The sequence below is a fragment of the Lepidochelys kempii genome, chromosome 8, assembly GCF_965140265.1.
Source record: "Lepidochelys kempii isolate rLepKem1 chromosome 8, rLepKem1.hap2, whole genome shotgun sequence".
In the NCBI taxonomy this organism is placed as follows: Eukaryota; Metazoa; Chordata; order Testudines; family Cheloniidae; genus Lepidochelys; species Lepidochelys kempii.
Genome location: NC_133263.1, coordinates 8,652,805 through 8,670,064, shown reverse-complemented (window position 1 = coordinate 8,670,064; position 17,260 = coordinate 8,652,805). Strand labels below are relative to the sequence as shown.

The 17,260-nt window shown below is 39.1% G+C and overlaps 1 protein-coding gene across 11 annotated transcripts in view; it reads right to left on the bottom strand.

Moving 5' to 3' along the window:
* MAPK9 (mitogen-activated protein kinase 9) overlaps window positions 1–17,260 on the bottom strand; it is a 107,065-nt gene that overhangs the window by 73,013 nt on the left and 16,792 nt on the right. For all 11 annotated transcript variants that reach the window (XR_012160203.1, XR_012160204.1, XR_012160205.1 and 8 more), the window contains 2 exons: window positions 15,127–15,298; window positions 3,453–3,582 (listed from right to left, as the gene is read on the bottom strand). Coding sequence is in view for 8 of the 11 variants with exons in the window: in XM_073355417.1 (XP_073211518.1) it covers window positions 3,453–3,582; window positions 15,127–15,248 (252 nt within the window). In the remaining 3 variants the exon portion in view is untranslated. The remainder of the gene's footprint in view (window positions 1–3,452; window positions 3,583–15,126; window positions 15,299–17,260) is intronic.

The following is a 17,260-nucleotide window of genomic DNA, read 5'->3' as shown; positions in this document are numbered from 1 at the left end:
AATCGATAACCCATCTCATGGAGGAAAAGGCAAAAACAGCCTGCGATGTGCTGGGTGTTTGCGAAACATGACGAAAGAAGGAGATGGAGGTCAACTGGAGGGATGGAAGCACAGTCATTCAAGGAAAAGGAGAAGGCACGAGGACAGTTGGAGGAGTCGGATTCATCATAAACAAGGAATGGTCTTCGAAACTGTCTCATGCCATTTAAAGTCATTGCGTATCGGGGTGCTTTACCTCCGACTGAACTGAAATAGTACCCTCAAAATCATCCAGATCTATGCTCCCAAAAGTGCACGCGAAGATGATGATGTGGAAGGATTCTATCAGGAACTGGAGCAAACCCTCGCTCAGAGTTCCACATATATGATCGTGATGGGAGATTTTAATGCCAAGGTTGGAAGAGGGAGAGAGGGCGAAAAGTTCATAGGAAGGTACAGTATTGAAGAACGAAACAAACAAGGAGAACGACTAGCTATATTGGCAGAGACGAGGAGAATGTTTATTGGTAACACCTGGTTCCAAAAGAAGGCCAACAGAAGATGGACCTGGATCGCACCAAACGCGAAGACAAAAAATGAAATAGATTACTTTCTGATCGATAGACGACACATCGTGCAGGATATTTCAGTAGTGCCATCACTCAATATTGGTAGCGATCATCACCTACTGAGAGCCAGACTCACGTTCACTATGAAGGTGGAGAAAAAGGCGCTGTGAATAGCGAACAGAAGGCACCAACCGGTAGCTATCAACAAGGCAATCCTGAAGGAAAACATTTCTAGGGAAAATTGGAGCCTCCTGGATGACTGTGACGACGATTATGAGAACTTCAGTAAGAGACTAAAAATGTGCGTCAAATCAGCTGAGCGTAAAAGACAAAGAAGAGCTAGTAGAAGAATCTCGGAGAATACAAAGACTTTATTGGAGAAGCGGAGGAAAATGAAAAGAAATGGCAGTGACAGGCTTGAGTACTCCCTTCTCTCCAGGCTCATACGAATGAAGTTGAAGGAAGACTTCAAGTTGAGAAAATTCGAACCGAAGAGCTCCTAAAGGCTGCTGAAGATCGTAAAAGTCTCAAAAAATGCAAATGGGAACTGGTGTTGTACAGGTCATCATTATGGGCTTTGAAGATCAGGGACGGAGAATCAGTAACTGATCGAACAGAGATGGAGGCAATCTGCAAGGATTTCTATACCCAGCTGTTTGCATCCTGCACAATAGACTACATCTTCACTCTAAATCAACTCCTAGAGCGTTCAAGGGAATACAGGTTTCAGAGGAACAGCCGTGTTAGTCTGTATTCGCAAAAAGAAAAGGAGTACTTGTGGCACCTTAGAGACTAACCAATTTATTTGAGCATGAGCTTTCGTGAGCTACAGCTCACTTCATCAGATGTTTACCGTGGAAACTGCTGCAGTTTCCACGGTAAACATCTGATGAAGTGAGCTGTAGCTCACGAAAGCTCATGCTCAAATAAATTGGTTAGTCTCTAAGGTGCCACAAGTACTCCTTTTCTTTTTTCAAGGGAATACAGGTTCCCTTTGTGCATTGCCTTCGTGGACTACGAGAAGGCATTCGACAGTGTAGATACTAAAGCCGTTCTTGAAGCTCTTTCAGAACAGGGCATCAGCGCGAAATATATCATATTACTAAAGGAAGTGAACTCTGGCTGCAGCATGGACATAATATAATATATTAATAGAATATTAATAATATATTATAATATAATACATCTTATATTTCATGTATTATATGAACTCTGGCTGCAGCATGGACATTTCGCTGTTTGATACTCCCCTCCAAATCCCCATTGAGAAAGGTGTGAAACAAGGAGATACAGTTTCACCAAAATTATTCACAGCCTGTCTTGAATTGGTTTTTCGACGAGCAAACTTGAAAGGTGGGACTAATATCAACGGCAAGCAGCTAAACCATCTCAGGTTCGCAGATGATATAGTGTTGATAGCCAAAAATACAGCCCAGCTTGAGAGAATGGTTAAAGAACTGAACGCGAAAAGTAGTCAAGTCGGATTAAAAATGTACCGGTCGAAAACAAAATACATGAGATCAGATGTTCTGCCAAGAACCCAAATAACTCTTGGAGGAGAGCAGATCCCAGAGGTTGATAAATACGCTTATTTTGGCCAGGACGTCAACATGTGCCAGGATCAAAAAGGCGAACTGTCGTGCAGAAAAAAAGCTGGATGGTGTGCATTCAATGACAGCAAGGACATCCTCCAAGGAAAGATCAGCAAAACAACTCGAGCAAATCTTTTTAACTTGACCGTGCTTCCAGCGATGTTATATGGCAGCAAAACATGGTCGCTGACAAAGATTGAACATCATCAACTGTCTGTCACACAGAGGGCGATGAAACGAACATTTCTGGGCAGCAGTCCGGAGTGGGAGACGTTGTTGAAAGCAGGCTCAGCAAAATAAGGTGGGCGGGACATGTGGCCCAACTCAGCGACAACAGATGGACTGCAGCTATATCCGAGTGGTATCGATGAGAACAGAAATGGCCACGCGGTCAGCCTCCAAAGAAGTGGGTTGATTTCCTAACAAGGAGATATGGACAAGCATGGCGAAGGATGGCCAAAGCAAGAGAAGACTGCAAGACAGGTGATTGGCTCAGTCTCAACTGATGAAGGACCGACAGTCTACGCAGTCCAGTTCAATCAAGATTTACACAAATAAAACATAGCATATCTTCCATATTATTCAGATAAGCTAGCAGCAGCAGCAGCATAGTACCATCTCACTGTTGCTAACAGGCAAGTACTGTCAAACTATGAGTCTGTCTCAAAGTTTACCCTTGAGCACAGGTTGTTTTTTGTTTAGGTTTGTTTTTCTGTTTTTTGTTGTTGTTTTTTTTAAAAAAACAAACAGATTGAAAGATGGAGGCCAGGAAAAGCCTTCTTGCTTAGACCAGGGGAACTTACAATTGTGTACCACACTGATGTGCAAATCCACACTGAAACACGGTAAGAGAGCCTTGGTGCTAGTATGACTTTCTGGGGTAAACTGCATTGCAGCAACCCAGTTTTACACTGGTGCAGGACCTACATTGGGGGGTTCTACTAATGCAGCTGCATTGATTCAAAAACCTCATTCCCCTCCCAAACTCAAAAGGAAACAAAGCACCCACTCCCACCCATAAACCCAAATATGCATTGGGTCTAACTAAAAAAATGTTCTTGTTTAATATTAGACACATTAATATATGTTACCAAAGCTCCAGCACTCTTTCATTGCTTTATATTTTGAATACTTGAGAAAAGTCAAAACTTTTAGAATAGTCTTTGCAATCTACAATAATTTACCAATTCTGACCCACACTTAACCAGTTTTGACCTTTCCATAATTTAGGCTTACTTTAATGCACTCTTGTTCACTATTAGTAAGAGTATTATTTGAAAATAAATTAAATTCTTGAGAAAAATAAACTTACGTTTTTGTGATTGACACATTTTAAAAGAACAAGTTCCCTGTAAGCTCTTTTTGCATGAGTTTGGTTCTGAAAAGGACGACTCAGCTTCTTTACCGCAACATTTATCCCAAGGACTGTATCAAATGCAGCACTGAAAGTTTTGAAAGAAACATCGTAAGTGCAAATATTTTAGGGGAACAAGAAGAAACCAAGGCTTGAAACCATACATATCCACAAACCTGGTCATATTCATTTCTTCTCGTCTCTGTTCACACACAAACAAAACGGAACCTGCATATCTTTTACCAGTGATGACTGAAGAATAAAACAGAAGCCCTCTGCATTTTTATTGAAAATTTCAATAGCACCTTCTCCAAGATAGGGGGCAGAAATCCCAGCATTTTGGTCAAAATCCAACTTTAAGTTGTATTAACCTTACTTGAAATAAAAAGTTTCTCTGATGCTTAATTTGGGTTACATGAGTTTTTCCACACAGTGCTGCTGGCACTACTTTTAGGGTAGATGTACTTCTGTTGCAAATATTAACTATGCACTACTAAAGTCTTCACTTTAAATCCAAATGCCTTAGTGCATCACTTCCCCGGCTAACACACAGGGCTCTGGACACTGAGACCCTTATAGGTATGCAGTTTAAGGCATTTTTGAAGCTTGCAAAATATGACAAGTTAATTAATTTTACTAATTGCGTCCTTCAGTATTCTCTAGCTTTATGATTCATTGGGAGAAGGGCACTCCAACCCACAGACTGAACAACAGGATTCACAGATTTTAGGAAGAATGGCTATCTTTTAACTGAAAACCTACTAGATTTGCTTTTATCTCAAGAGCTTTACTTTTTCTTAGTGACCTTCTGCCTCCATTTACATGAGCAAGTTTTGCAGGGGAGTTTCAAATTTTGTTCTCAATAGCCACAAGTAACTAATTCTGAGCATATATGATCCACTCTCTATTTTGGCTGCTCAGTTAGTGCCAATGGATGTTCTGCTCTGCCACATATTTTTCAAATATTTTTAAAGCTATTTGTGAGCAGCTTCTCTTTACTTCTTCCTCTTTAGGGCACAAATAACAGTAGACTGAAGAACACCATAATATCACTGTACTCCTGCACAATAGTCTTCCCTCTGGTAGCGTCAACATTGAAATAAAATAGCACCTACTCTGTCAACATTAAATCACTACTCCTCCTACAGGGAAAGCAATACCGTTCAAGAGAAGGTGGACACGATTATGTGTCCAGATTCTAATTAACACACATTTCTAACCTAAAATTAGAGTCTATTAGCAGTTACCTATTTTATATAACTGCTTTGTTGAAAGAAGTCACCATTATCAGGTAATTTTCAATAGTTCACAGAACCAAAGTTTGAATATGTAAAACAGAATACATAAGGGGAGGAAGGCAACTGAACAAATGTTTTTAAAATAGTATTTTTTGCCCAGCCAGCATGAATAAGTGGACATTTTTCAATATTTACCCAATCAAGAGAACACTGTATTAGGAAATAGGAAGTGTTATACATATTAACTCTGTGAATCAGTACAAAATATCAAATTATCTTAGTAAACAAGTAGGAGTCCAGTGGCACCTTAAAGACTAAACAGATTTATTTGGGCATAAGCTTTTGTGGGTAAAAAAAATCTACTTCTTCAGATGCATGGAGTGAAAATTACAGATACAGACAAATATACCAGCACATAAAGAGAAGGGAGTTACCTTACAAGTGGAGAACCAGTGTTGACAAGGTCAATTCAGTCAGGGTGGATGTGGTCCACTCCCAGTAATTGATGAGGAGGTGTCAATACCAAGAGAGGGAAAATTACTTTTGTAGTGATCCAGCCACTCCCAGTCCCTATTCAAGCCCAAATTAATGGTGCTAAGTTTGAAAATGAATTGTAGCTCTGCAATTTCTCTTTGAATTCTGTTTTTTAAATTTTTTTGTTGAAGGATGGCTACTTTAAAATTGAATGTCCAGGGAGACTGAAGTGTTCTCCTACTGGCTTTTGTATTATTACCATTCCTGATGTCTGATGTGTGTCCATTTATTCTTTTACGTAGAGACTGTCCAGTTTGACCACTATACATGGCAGAGGAGCATTGCTGGCATATATCACATTAGTAGATGTGCAGGTGAATGAACCCCTGATGGCGTGGCTGATGTGGTTGGGTCCTATGATGGTGTCACTAGAGTAGACAGCGGGCTTTGTTACAGGGATTGGTTCCTGGGTTAGTTTTTCTGTGGTGTGGTGTGTAGTTGCTGGTGAATATTTGCTTCAGGTAGGGGGGCTGTCTGTAAGCGAGGACTGGCCTGCTTCCCAAGGTCTGAGAGAGCAAGGGATCGTTTTCCAGGATAAGTTGTAGATCGTTGATGTGCTGGAGAGGATTTAGGTGGGGGCTGTACGTGATGGCCGGTGATGTTATGTTATTTTCCTTGTTGGGACGTCCTGTAGTAGGTGACTTCTGGGTACCTGTCTCGCTCTGTCAATCCATTTCCTCACTTCCCCAGGTGGGTATTGTAGTTTTAAGAAAATGCATTTGTATCTTAGGGCTTGGCTGTAGACAGTGGATCGTGTGATGTGTCCTGGATGGAAGCTGGAGGCATGTAGGTAAGTATAGTGGTCAGTACATTTTGGGTTCTTGGGAGTGGACCACATCCACCCTGACTGAATTGGCCTTCCCAGCACTGGTTCTCCACTTATAAGGTAACTCCTTTCTCTTCATGTGCCAGTACATTTACGTCTGTTTCTGTAATTTTCACTCCATGCATCTGAAGAAATGGGTTTTTTACCCACAAAAGCTTATGCCCAAATAAATCTGTTAGTCCTTCAGGTGCCACCAGACTCCTCGTTCTTTCTGTGGATACAGACTAACATGGCTACTACCCCTCTGATACTTAGTAAACAAGTGTACTTGGATGAAACAGTGGTTGATGATTCTCAGGTTACTCTTGGGGGAAATTCTGCATCACTGTGCAGTGCAGAATTAATGATCTGCACAGAATTTCCTTTTTCCCTGCAGAATTGGCACTGCAGAACTGCTGGCCTCTCCTAGGGGCCACTGGACCCAGCAGAGCCAAGCTTGCAAATAGAAGAAACTGCCAAGGGGAGAGGGAGAACTGGAGGGTTCCAGACTGCTGTGGTTCCAGGCACACCCTGAAGAAAGGAGGCGGTGTGCAGGAAACTCCGTACAAGCCCAGGACCCAAAAACAGACTGTTTCTCCCTCTGGATCCTTGGGCTCTGAGGGGGAGGGTATACTGGTCTTGGGGCCGCCCAAAGCTGGGCTCCGGGGGGCAAGCAGTATGGGTGGGGCAGACAAACAGGAACAGAGTTATTGTCAGGGTTTCTTTAACTCTCTACTCAGGGGAGAAATTTTTGTTGTTGTCTGTATTGTTACAGATATAGCTGCTGACAGGTATTTTTAAACAAACAAACTACCAAAATAATTGAAACTGGCATGATTATACAGTGTTATTTTGACAAAATATACATAATTTTGCAGATTTTTAATTTTTTTGGCACAGAATTCCCCCAGGAGCATCAAGTTCAGTCACAAGTAGATATACTACCCCAACAGCAATGCATTCATGCATGATTTTAAGGGAAATAAAGTCCCTCATTTTATTCCAGAAGTCAGAAATCAGGTGACAAATCTGACAAACTCTCTCCGTAGGGATACAAGCAAGTCAGTAGCCACAACTTTCATCCATTCCATTTTTGCTGATCTACAGGAGGGGCCCTGACAACATATGTCAAATTAAATTGTGTATGCTGTACATACAGCCTAAGGAAAGAAACGCGGTCGGCTGCTACAAACAGAAAGAAATGAGTTAAAGGTTTTATGATTGTTTAACCAGTATGAAAGCAGGTTTGAAACTGTAATATATTAAGGAAAACCAAGGACTCCAATACTTAGTAGTATTACAAACTGACACTTAAAAAAAAGCCAAAAGGCCTATACCATAATCAAGTACTCATTTTCAAATGCTCTATAATTCACTATTTGTTTACAGTGAGAAACATCATATAACTTTTCAGACCACTGAGCAAGAAGTATTTTTTCTTCCTTATCATTCTAAATTCGAACACCTAGTTTTAGAAGGATTCACTGTAAGGAAAAGACAGACATCTACATGAAAACTGCTACTGGTAAAAAATGTCATGAAAGTCTGATTTTACCAAAATTTGCTTAATTTTCCTTAACACCTGGGCTAATAATGGGAAGTCTATTAAATAAGTTTCCTTCCACATGAATGAGATACTCTTCCAACATCCCATATCACACAGTGATTCTCTTACAGATATTTGAAATTAAAAACATCCACCTGTGTGAATTCTTCACAATTCTAATTCAGAAGAAAGACTGTTTAGGGCATTCACCACTGGCAATAGTGGTTTTCTGTAGCATTCTGCTTGAACAGCAAACCATAATGCAGACAAAGAATGCACTTACAGTCCCATGTGAAAGATATCACTAATAATTTTATGATCAGAGCTGCATCAGGAAATACAATAATTTTAAGAAGTGACATTTGTCAGATGGTACATTTTTCTCAATGACTTTTATTAATTTACATCCCCATACACAAGAAATTCAAAACACCAGTTTCTGCCCTTATATAAAATACATACACATCCAGAAGATCCAAGGATTTAATATCCTCCCTGCCCCTACTCTTACCTCTCTCTCGGTCTAGGCATTTATACAATGCTCATTGCTGTGGTAATCAAGTAATACTCTGTCTACTAAAAAAGAAAAATCTATTTGAACTACAGTAGGCTAGAATTAATTTGTACACTGCCAATTTCACCACTTTGACTCTTCCCTCTCCTTTCCAAAAAAGTTTACAAGCCGAAACACAAACCCTTAGGTCAAGTGCCCAGGGTTGTGAGTTCAATCCTTGAGGGGGCCATTTAGGGATCTGGAGAAAACTTGGGGATTGGTCCTGCAGGGGGTTGGACTAGATGACCTCCTGAGGTCCCTTCCAACCCTGATATTCTATGAAAGTGCTATTTGCGATTGTGTTGCTCTGATTATTATTGGGCAAGAATGGTTCTTGTCAACTATCTGTCCTTTACAAATATAGGCTTTTCATCTTCACCATTAATTAGGCACTGTGCTTTTGCTCCAACTAGTCTGTGAAGGGTACTGGAATGAAAGAAACTATATACAGTAAGTTATTGCATTACATGCCTTATGATCGCTCTCAGTAAAGCATCTCTTTAAGAATAAATTACTTGGCTCCCATAGTCAGTTTAATCTTAGGAACCTATATGTTTAAGTCTTAAGATATCTATGCCATCTCTTTTTGTAATACTGTTTAAAAACCATGCAATAGATCATTTTGAAACGTTTCTTCTAGTACAGACATTGGCACAGGCAACATCTCAGAAATGAAAAAAGCAGGATCCTCAAGATCATGGCTTAGCTGCCTGAAGGGGCCTGATATAGGAATATTTTTGGAATAGGGAAGAAGCTAAGCAGGGAAAATTAGGGAGTCCATGGGGGAGGTGGGAACTTGAAGAGAGCCAGGAAATCAGAAGTCTATAGGAAACAGGGTGGATAAAAATCAATTTTAAATGAATAAATGAATAAATAAATGAAATGAAAAATTTGATTTTTTATTTAATTGGATTTTTTTGTTAAATGCTTTTTCAGGAAAAAACCTATCTAAAGATAGTTTTAATTAAGATACATTATAGCTCAAAGATATCTCATCATGGAATAGGGATTATACATTCTAATTCTATAGTATGAGACAATATATTCATGCAATGTTTAAGAAAAGTTTTGTAAATGAGTTTCAATAGTTCATAGATTAGGGACCCAATCTTATAGGGCTCCAGGGGTTTCTGTATAGATTAGTTAAGTTAATCTTTCTATCTACCCAATGGGACTCAGTGCTCAGTATTGAAGATACTATCAGAGATGCTTAGTTTTGCAGTTCTCAGACTGAGAATTTGCGTCTCCAGAGATAACATGCTTGTTAACAGCAAAAATGTTTTAAAATAAATAAATATATAGAGGTGAGAAATAACAGACCTCAACCCTATTGTCTCTCTGCAAATTTGTGTACACAGAGTCAATCCCTTACCTCTCTCTAAAAGTGCAAAGTTTCAAAAAGTTCAATGAATAGAAGATTGTTGGGGGTGGAATAGATCTGGACAAGGAGAAATAGTCTGCAGAGAAATATGAGAAGGGAGGGACACACAGTAGAAACAAAAGTGAAACTATTGGAGCAGCATATTCCAGAAGTCTTGGAGGTCTTTCTGAGTATAGCCTTAATTGATTTGAGATCTACCATACCATTCTCTCACTAGAAGGGAAAACCAATAATGGCAGCAGGCCATAAAAGAGACCCAGTTTGGGAATATTTTAATGAAGTTCCTCTACCTGTGGGTAAGAAGGGCATGCGTGCAAAATGCAAACAGTGCAACAAAGAAATGCAAGGCCTGGTTGCCCAAATGAAACAACATCATGAGAAGTGTTTCTTCTCAGGAGGAAGCTGTGATGAAGAAGATGAAAGGAACATGTCTGAACATGCAGGATCTTCAGGTTGGTAAACTTTTTCATTTCATACTTCTTTCTTAATGACTGCCTGTCTACCTTCTGGACTATTCTTGAATTCTGTTTGAGCAAAAAATACAGTTGTTACTCTATGGTACTACCATTTTAGATGCAGTTATGATAAAAAAATAAACAGGCAGATCTTTCTTTTACAATTTCACCTTTAAAGTAGTACTGAGTGTCAGTGAATGCAATGAGTAATACTAAATGAGCAGTATGTAATAATAATTACATAACTGCATTGACTTATTTTATTTAGGAGAATCCATCCTCAACATACAAGATTCTGAAGACTATCCACCTTCAAGATCACCATAATTTTCTATAGTTTCAGAGTTATCTGCCAATGATAGCATTTCAGGCACATCATGTATGTCACCTATCCACAGTATATCATCTGTAGCAAAAAGAAAAAAAAAATCTCCATCATCCAGAAATAACCATAGATAAGTTTGTGATAAGTCCAGCAGATTACAAAAAGAGAAAATTGATGAAAAAATTGGCCGGTTTCTTTATGCAACAAACCCTCCTTTCCATATGATTGAGAACCAACACTTCATTAACATTGTTCAGTCATTAAGACCAAGATACAGTCCACCCAACAGAGCAGATGTCGCAAATTGCTCAGTAAAGTAGATGAAAGAAACTGAGCAGTGTGCAAAAGACCTAGAGGGCGAAATTGTTAACCTGAGTCTTGATGGGTGGAGCAATGCCCACAATGATCCTGTTGTATGTGCTTGTGTGACAACAGAAGAAGGGAATGTCTTCCTCGCACACTGCAGAATACCTACAAGAAGTAGCAGTAAAAGCTATAACTGTGAAAAAAAAAATTCAAATGTTGAGTATGCAGCTTGGTCACAGACAATGTATCCAAGATGAGAAGAAATTTAGAAGAGAACCCCAAGCTAATAACATACGGCTGCAGTGCTCATTTGATGCACCCTGAACTTCAGTGTTCCAGAAGTAAAGGCTAATGTTGTTGAAATTGCAAAATAATTCCATAACAACCACTTTGCAGAAGCTGCTCTGAAAAAAGTGGGAGGAACCAAGCTAACTCTCCCACAAGACATGCAATGGAACTCAGCATTGGACTGTTTTGAGCACTATATTAAGAACTGGCCTAATCTGATGATAGTTTGTGAACAAAATCGTGAAAAAAATAGATGGCACTTTCACAGCAAAAGTTCTCAACATGGGGCTTAACAGAAATGTTGAACACATGCTGAGTACCCTGAAGCCTATTTCTGTAGCCTTGAACAAAATACAGGGGCATAGCTGTTTTATTGCTGATGCTGTTGAAATTTGGAAGGAACTGAGTGAGATCGTAAAAAGAGAAATATGCAATGACAGAGTTAAATTACAAGCATTAAACATGGGACAAGCACTATCTCCAGCTGATTTTCTTGCAAATATTCTCAATACCTGGTACCAGGGTCAAACCTTAACTGCTGAAGAAGAGGAATTGGCTATGACATGAACATCCAGCAATCATCCCTCCATAATGCCAACAATAATAAACTTCAGAGCTAAGGGTGAACCATTCAAGAAATATATCTTTGCTAATTATGTTTTAAAGAAAGTCACACCAGTGAACTGGTGGAGGTCACTTAAGCACTTGGATTCAGAGACCGTTGAAGTGATAATCCCACTTTTAACAGCAGTAGCTTCTTCTGCTGGTGTAAAAAGAATAATTTTCTTCCTTTGGACTAATTCATTCCAAATTGAGAAATCGTTTGGGAACTGAAAAAGCAGGAAAGCCTGTTCTTCTTCTCCAGATTATGAACAAACAGGAAAATGAAGGTGAAGACGACTGAAAAGCATGAAGAGGTAAACGGGTGGGGTCCGTGCACCCGTGGACGGTGTGAGGCTGGTAGTGGCCCCCAGCACTCCAGGATCGGGTCTTCTTGGAGTCGGGTTGCTTGGGAATGCAGCCCAAAGCTGGTGGTAAACTCCATCTAAGGCTAAATACTGAGTTAGCTGCAGAAGCCAAGGTTTTAAGTTTCTCATGTTGACCTGGCTGACATAGTCTATTTAACTTCTGGGTTTTTTTAAAAAATATTTCATTTAAAATGGTCTTTAACTAAAATAGTTAACAAAAACAATCCTGATTTTAAAAATTTGAATGTTTAACTAAATTCAAAAATTCATATGCTTGTTTTGTTAAAATATTTTATGTTTGCTGTTGAAGAAAAAAATCCAGAATACATGACGTTGTTGTTTTAGTTAAATAAAAATTTTAATGTCTGTCTGGTGATGTTCTCCTCTTAATACAGCATGGCAAGAAAATCCTCCAAATATTTATGATTAACCTGTTGAATTGGAAATAGTTCACCTCCCAATGACTTCATAAATATCTGCTTCAATTACCTTTGGTAAATGAAAAAACCAAACAATCATTCATTTTCTGATATAGCTGTAAAACTAATCTGAAAAGTTTTCAAAATAAATCACTTTAAAAAATGTATAGTGTGTACCTTCTAAAAATGAAACCTACATCTCTGAGTTGTGAAGAATATGTATTAAGGTTATAACAACCAATAAGAATGCTCTTTTTTGTAGAAATCCATGATTAAATCAAGTCTTCCTGATTAGTGATTTAAACCATGATTTAAATCAATTTGATTTAAATTAAATCCCCCCTGATAGGAAAGAGCCATTTGGAGAGGAAAGGGAAGAATATGAAGGGGGGAAAAGAAAAGGAAAAAAAAAAAAGTGTGTTGAAAGAGGTATGTAAAACGCTGGTAGATTTACTCTTACCATAAAAGCTCAAACACATTAATAGTCACAAACTATGAAAGAAACAGAATCTTGGTGGGAAAACCTGAGTTTTATACTTTGTCTACAGTATAAAAGGACAATATGTGATTAGTCCCCTTAAACAGGTAGGGAGGAGAGTTAAAACACTCCCTTAAGGAACCAAGTTCTTTGAGCTCCTTCCAAAAAATCTTTATTTTGTATTTGAGGTTTAAAAGGAGACTCCCTCTACCAGCAAACACCAACAATAGATACTAGAACAAATTTGTTACTTCTTTGCACATACAATATCAACCAAAAGGAAAAGTGGAACAGTATTAACATTGGTTCTTAGTAAAACCTGGGCAACTCTCATTGCTCCTATTCTCATATTGTTAAGGAAATAACTAACTCCAAATCTCCTGTAGTTAAAATGATGAACTGAGTAATGGGAATCCCCCCACCAATTATTCAGAGCTCAACTGGATTTTGACAGATTAATAAACGTTTTTTTAAAATTAACCTTATGATTAACCAAAAAACCCTTTTCTAAAAAGACAAAAAACCCTATTTCCTGGAAGCTACAACTTTCCAGCTAGCAAACTGGAAGTACAACAGTTAGGGGACCAGATCATTCTTTTGTACTGAAAGCACTGGACTATTACTGCTGATTTTTGGCAAGTTTCCATGCATATTTTACAAGATGTAGTTTTAGCTGCTGCTTCTTTAATTGGCAGACAGTTTTCAGAAGATGAGAAATGGTGTATCTCTGATTTGTATTCCTCCCCTGCCTCTTCAATCCAGAATACTCAGACCATACCATTAAAATCAGATCATCCCTCCTCCTACCCTACAGCCTGACCTCAGCACTGGACCTCACCTTGAGGGAACAATCTGGTTTGTAGCAGAAGGGAAGTGGGACAGATCAGAAATGCACCATATTTAGAAAAGAAAGGGTGGTCATTTCTTTCTTAAATTCCTCATGCCATCTTGTACTAATATAAAGAAATGAAAGTTAACAAAAAAATGTATTAATCTGAAAATTTAAACGGTATACTGAAGTTTACCTAATCACGGTTTTAGAGACAGTCCATTATGTCAACGTGGGCAGCCACAAACTATGACACATATTGTTGAGGACTGATAAATGACTCAATTTCCTTGAGGTCTTCATGCCTTGAACATCATTGATAAGAACTTGGCTTTGCTTGGCTTGACAGGATTGCATACACCAAATAAATAAATAAACCTAATCACTAATATCTAACATGTAGTGACTACATATACCCCACTCAAACACACAAATTTCAAAGAAGAATGGAAGTTTCCTTTTTTTTTTTTTTTTTTTACTTCTTGCCTAATAGCAAGACAATGGCATTTCAGACACATCCACAACCGCTGAAAATGGGAGAGATTAAATAAATTTGTTTCACATACATATATAATAGAAAAATATTTTTTTTAAAAATTGTACGTTTAAAGTGTAACAGCCCCAGGGGCTGTTACTCTAACTCAATACCAGGGTATTCCTGGTAATGCCTTTCTGCCCCCTAGACCACTGGTATCCTTTTACAGTTACCTACACGTTCCTGCTAGTACCAAATAAGATTTGCCCAATAAAATATGGGCCTGACAGGTAATCTGGGTAGAGCTGATAGCTGCAGTCTAGAAAACATTTGAAAAGTTTTACCTTTAAGCTGGCCCAGTGCTGTGGTGCCATACAAGAGACTAAGGTTCAGGATCAGACTAACGATTCGCACATCCTGGGGCAGTGGAGGCTGGACACATAGTTGAGGTGACACACCAAGGAAGAGACGGCCAGCCCAACCCCTCACACAGCATCCCTTTCTGGTTAATCCATGGAGTGACAATGACATTGATTTGCCTCATCCTGCCAGTTAATGGCAAGGCACTGCATTGATGGCTCCTAGAAATGGATAGGAGTGATTGGGAATAAAAGGGGGGAGAAAAAGGGGGCCAGGATGAAGAAACGAGTAAAACCCAGAATCTCTCACCATCTCATTGTCATACCTTACACTGTAATATCATAACTACATGGGGAATGTAAGAACTAGAAATAAAAATAAAATGGTTAATGAGAAGGAAATTTGCTACCCATTTTAACAACTTATGCAGATATCTAGAAATTTAAATTTTGTTTCCTAAAACAAAAATTCAGTACTAGAAACTAGAGCAAGCAGGTATTGTAGAACCTGCCTAGTTCATAATCCTGTAGCAAGAGATAAAAGTATTAATTACAACCTGTATTTTATATTCTGGCACCTATATAGTTTACCTTTTCATTATACCAAGAGTATGTTCACATTTTGCTTTGTATTTAAAATTGTTTGTGTATAAATAAAGTTTGTATTACTCACCAAACAATGCCCTGCGCCCCAGATCCTATGGGCTTCAATTGTTGATACCGTTTTAGTACAGTGAATGTGGAATCTGCGACTTGAACACTGTAAAAATGACTATCACATTTACTGTCACTCATGTTGCAGAGTCATGTAATTTTCCCCAAGGACCTGGCACAGTTTTCAAGATCTTTAAACACAAAAAGAGATATTGAACAATTGTTTATTCTAACAGGAAAATTCATTAAAATATTTTCAATATTTTCTGTATAACAATTTTTCAATACATATACTATTTAGTAAATGATTTTTTTCATCAGGAATTGTTATGCGTGCTTTGGTTTATTATTAATACATAAGGTACCCATATGCAAGATGGCAAAAATAAATGGACTCTTCACAGATTTAAACAAATTAAGCATTCTTTATCTAGCTACCAGTTCTTGTAAAATAAGATACACAGAAATCTTTATGGATGAAATCATTGCTAAATAGAGCAACTGTTTCCCTCATAACCCCAAGAAGCAACTTTCTTTTGCTGATTCAAAACGGCAGAATTTAAAACATTCCATGGGACTGTGATTTAACCAGCAATCTTTAAGGGGGAGAATGTAAAACCTATATCTGGAGTTGTTATGCTATTACTATTGTATATGACTGCAATCTCATGGCAAAATGCAACATTTGTTTGTGCATTTCAAGAGCAGATAACAGGCATGGAAGTCATTAACGCAAATGGGTAGAGCACACTGACTGGCCTGGCAAGCAATGGGAAAAGCCATGATAACAGGAAGAAACAGAATTGCAAAAAGACATAAAAGTGTGTTCAAGGACTTTGAAATTTATGCAGAAAGAAGCACAGAGCCATAAAGGGACTCAGGAGAAGGGATGAGGTGATCAGAGCAATAACAAAAAGAAAAGGAGTACTTGTGGCACCTTAGAGACTAACCAATTTATTTGAGCAAGAGCTTTCGTGAGCTACAGCTCACTTCATCGGATGCATACCGTGGAAACTGCAGCAGACTTTACATACACACAGAGATCATGAAACAATACCTCCTCCCACCCCACTGTCCTGCTGGTAATAGCTTATCTAAAGTGATCATCAAGTTGGGCCATTTCCAGCACAAATCCAGGTTCTCTCACCCTCCACCCCCCCCACCCCCCACAAACTCACTCTCCTGCTGGTAATAGCCCATCCAAAGTGACAACTCTCTTCACAATGACAGGTTTCAGAGTAACAGCCATGTTAGTCTGTATTCGCAAAAAGAAAAGGAGTACTTGTGGCACCTTAGAGACTAACCAATTTATTAGAGCATAAGCTTTCGTGAGCTACAGCTCACTTGTGAGCTGTAGCTCACGAAAGCTTATGCTCTAATAAATTGGTTAGTCTCTAAGGTGCCACAAGTACTCCTTTTCTCTTCACAATGTGCATGATAATCAAGGTGGGCCTTGTTTTTTCCTACCCCCCCGCCCCAGACGTTCTGGTTAAACTTGGATTTAAACTTGGAGAGTGGTCAGTTTGGATGAGCTATTGCCAGCAGGAGAGTGAGTTTGTGTGTGTGTGTCCGTGTGTGTGTGTGTCCGGGAAAAAAGGGGGTGGGGGGGGTGAGAGAGCCTGGATTTGTGCTGGACATGGCCCACCTTGATTACCATGCACATTGTAGGGAGAGTGGTCACTTTGGATAAGCTATTATCAGTAGGAGAGTGAGGTTGTGTATGTATGGGGGTGGGGGGGGGGTTAGAAAACCTGGATTTGTGCAGGAAATGGCCCACCTTGATTATCATGCACATTGTGAAGAGAGTTGTCACTTTGGACGGGCTATTAGGAGCAGGAGAGTGAGTTTGTGTGTGTGGGGGGGGGGGGGGTGGAGGGTGAGAAAACCTGGATTTGTGCTGGAAATGGCCCAACTTGATGATCACTTTAGATAAGCTTCAGAGTAACAGCCGTGTTAGTCTGTATTCGCAAAAAGAAAAGGAGTACTTGTGGCACCTTAGAGACTAACCAATTTATTAGAGCATAAGCTTTCGTGAACTACAGCTCACTTCATCAGATGCATATCGTGGAAACTGCAGCAGACTTTATATATACAGAGAGATTATGAACCAATACCTCCTCCCACCCCACTGTCCTGCTGGTAATAGCTTATCT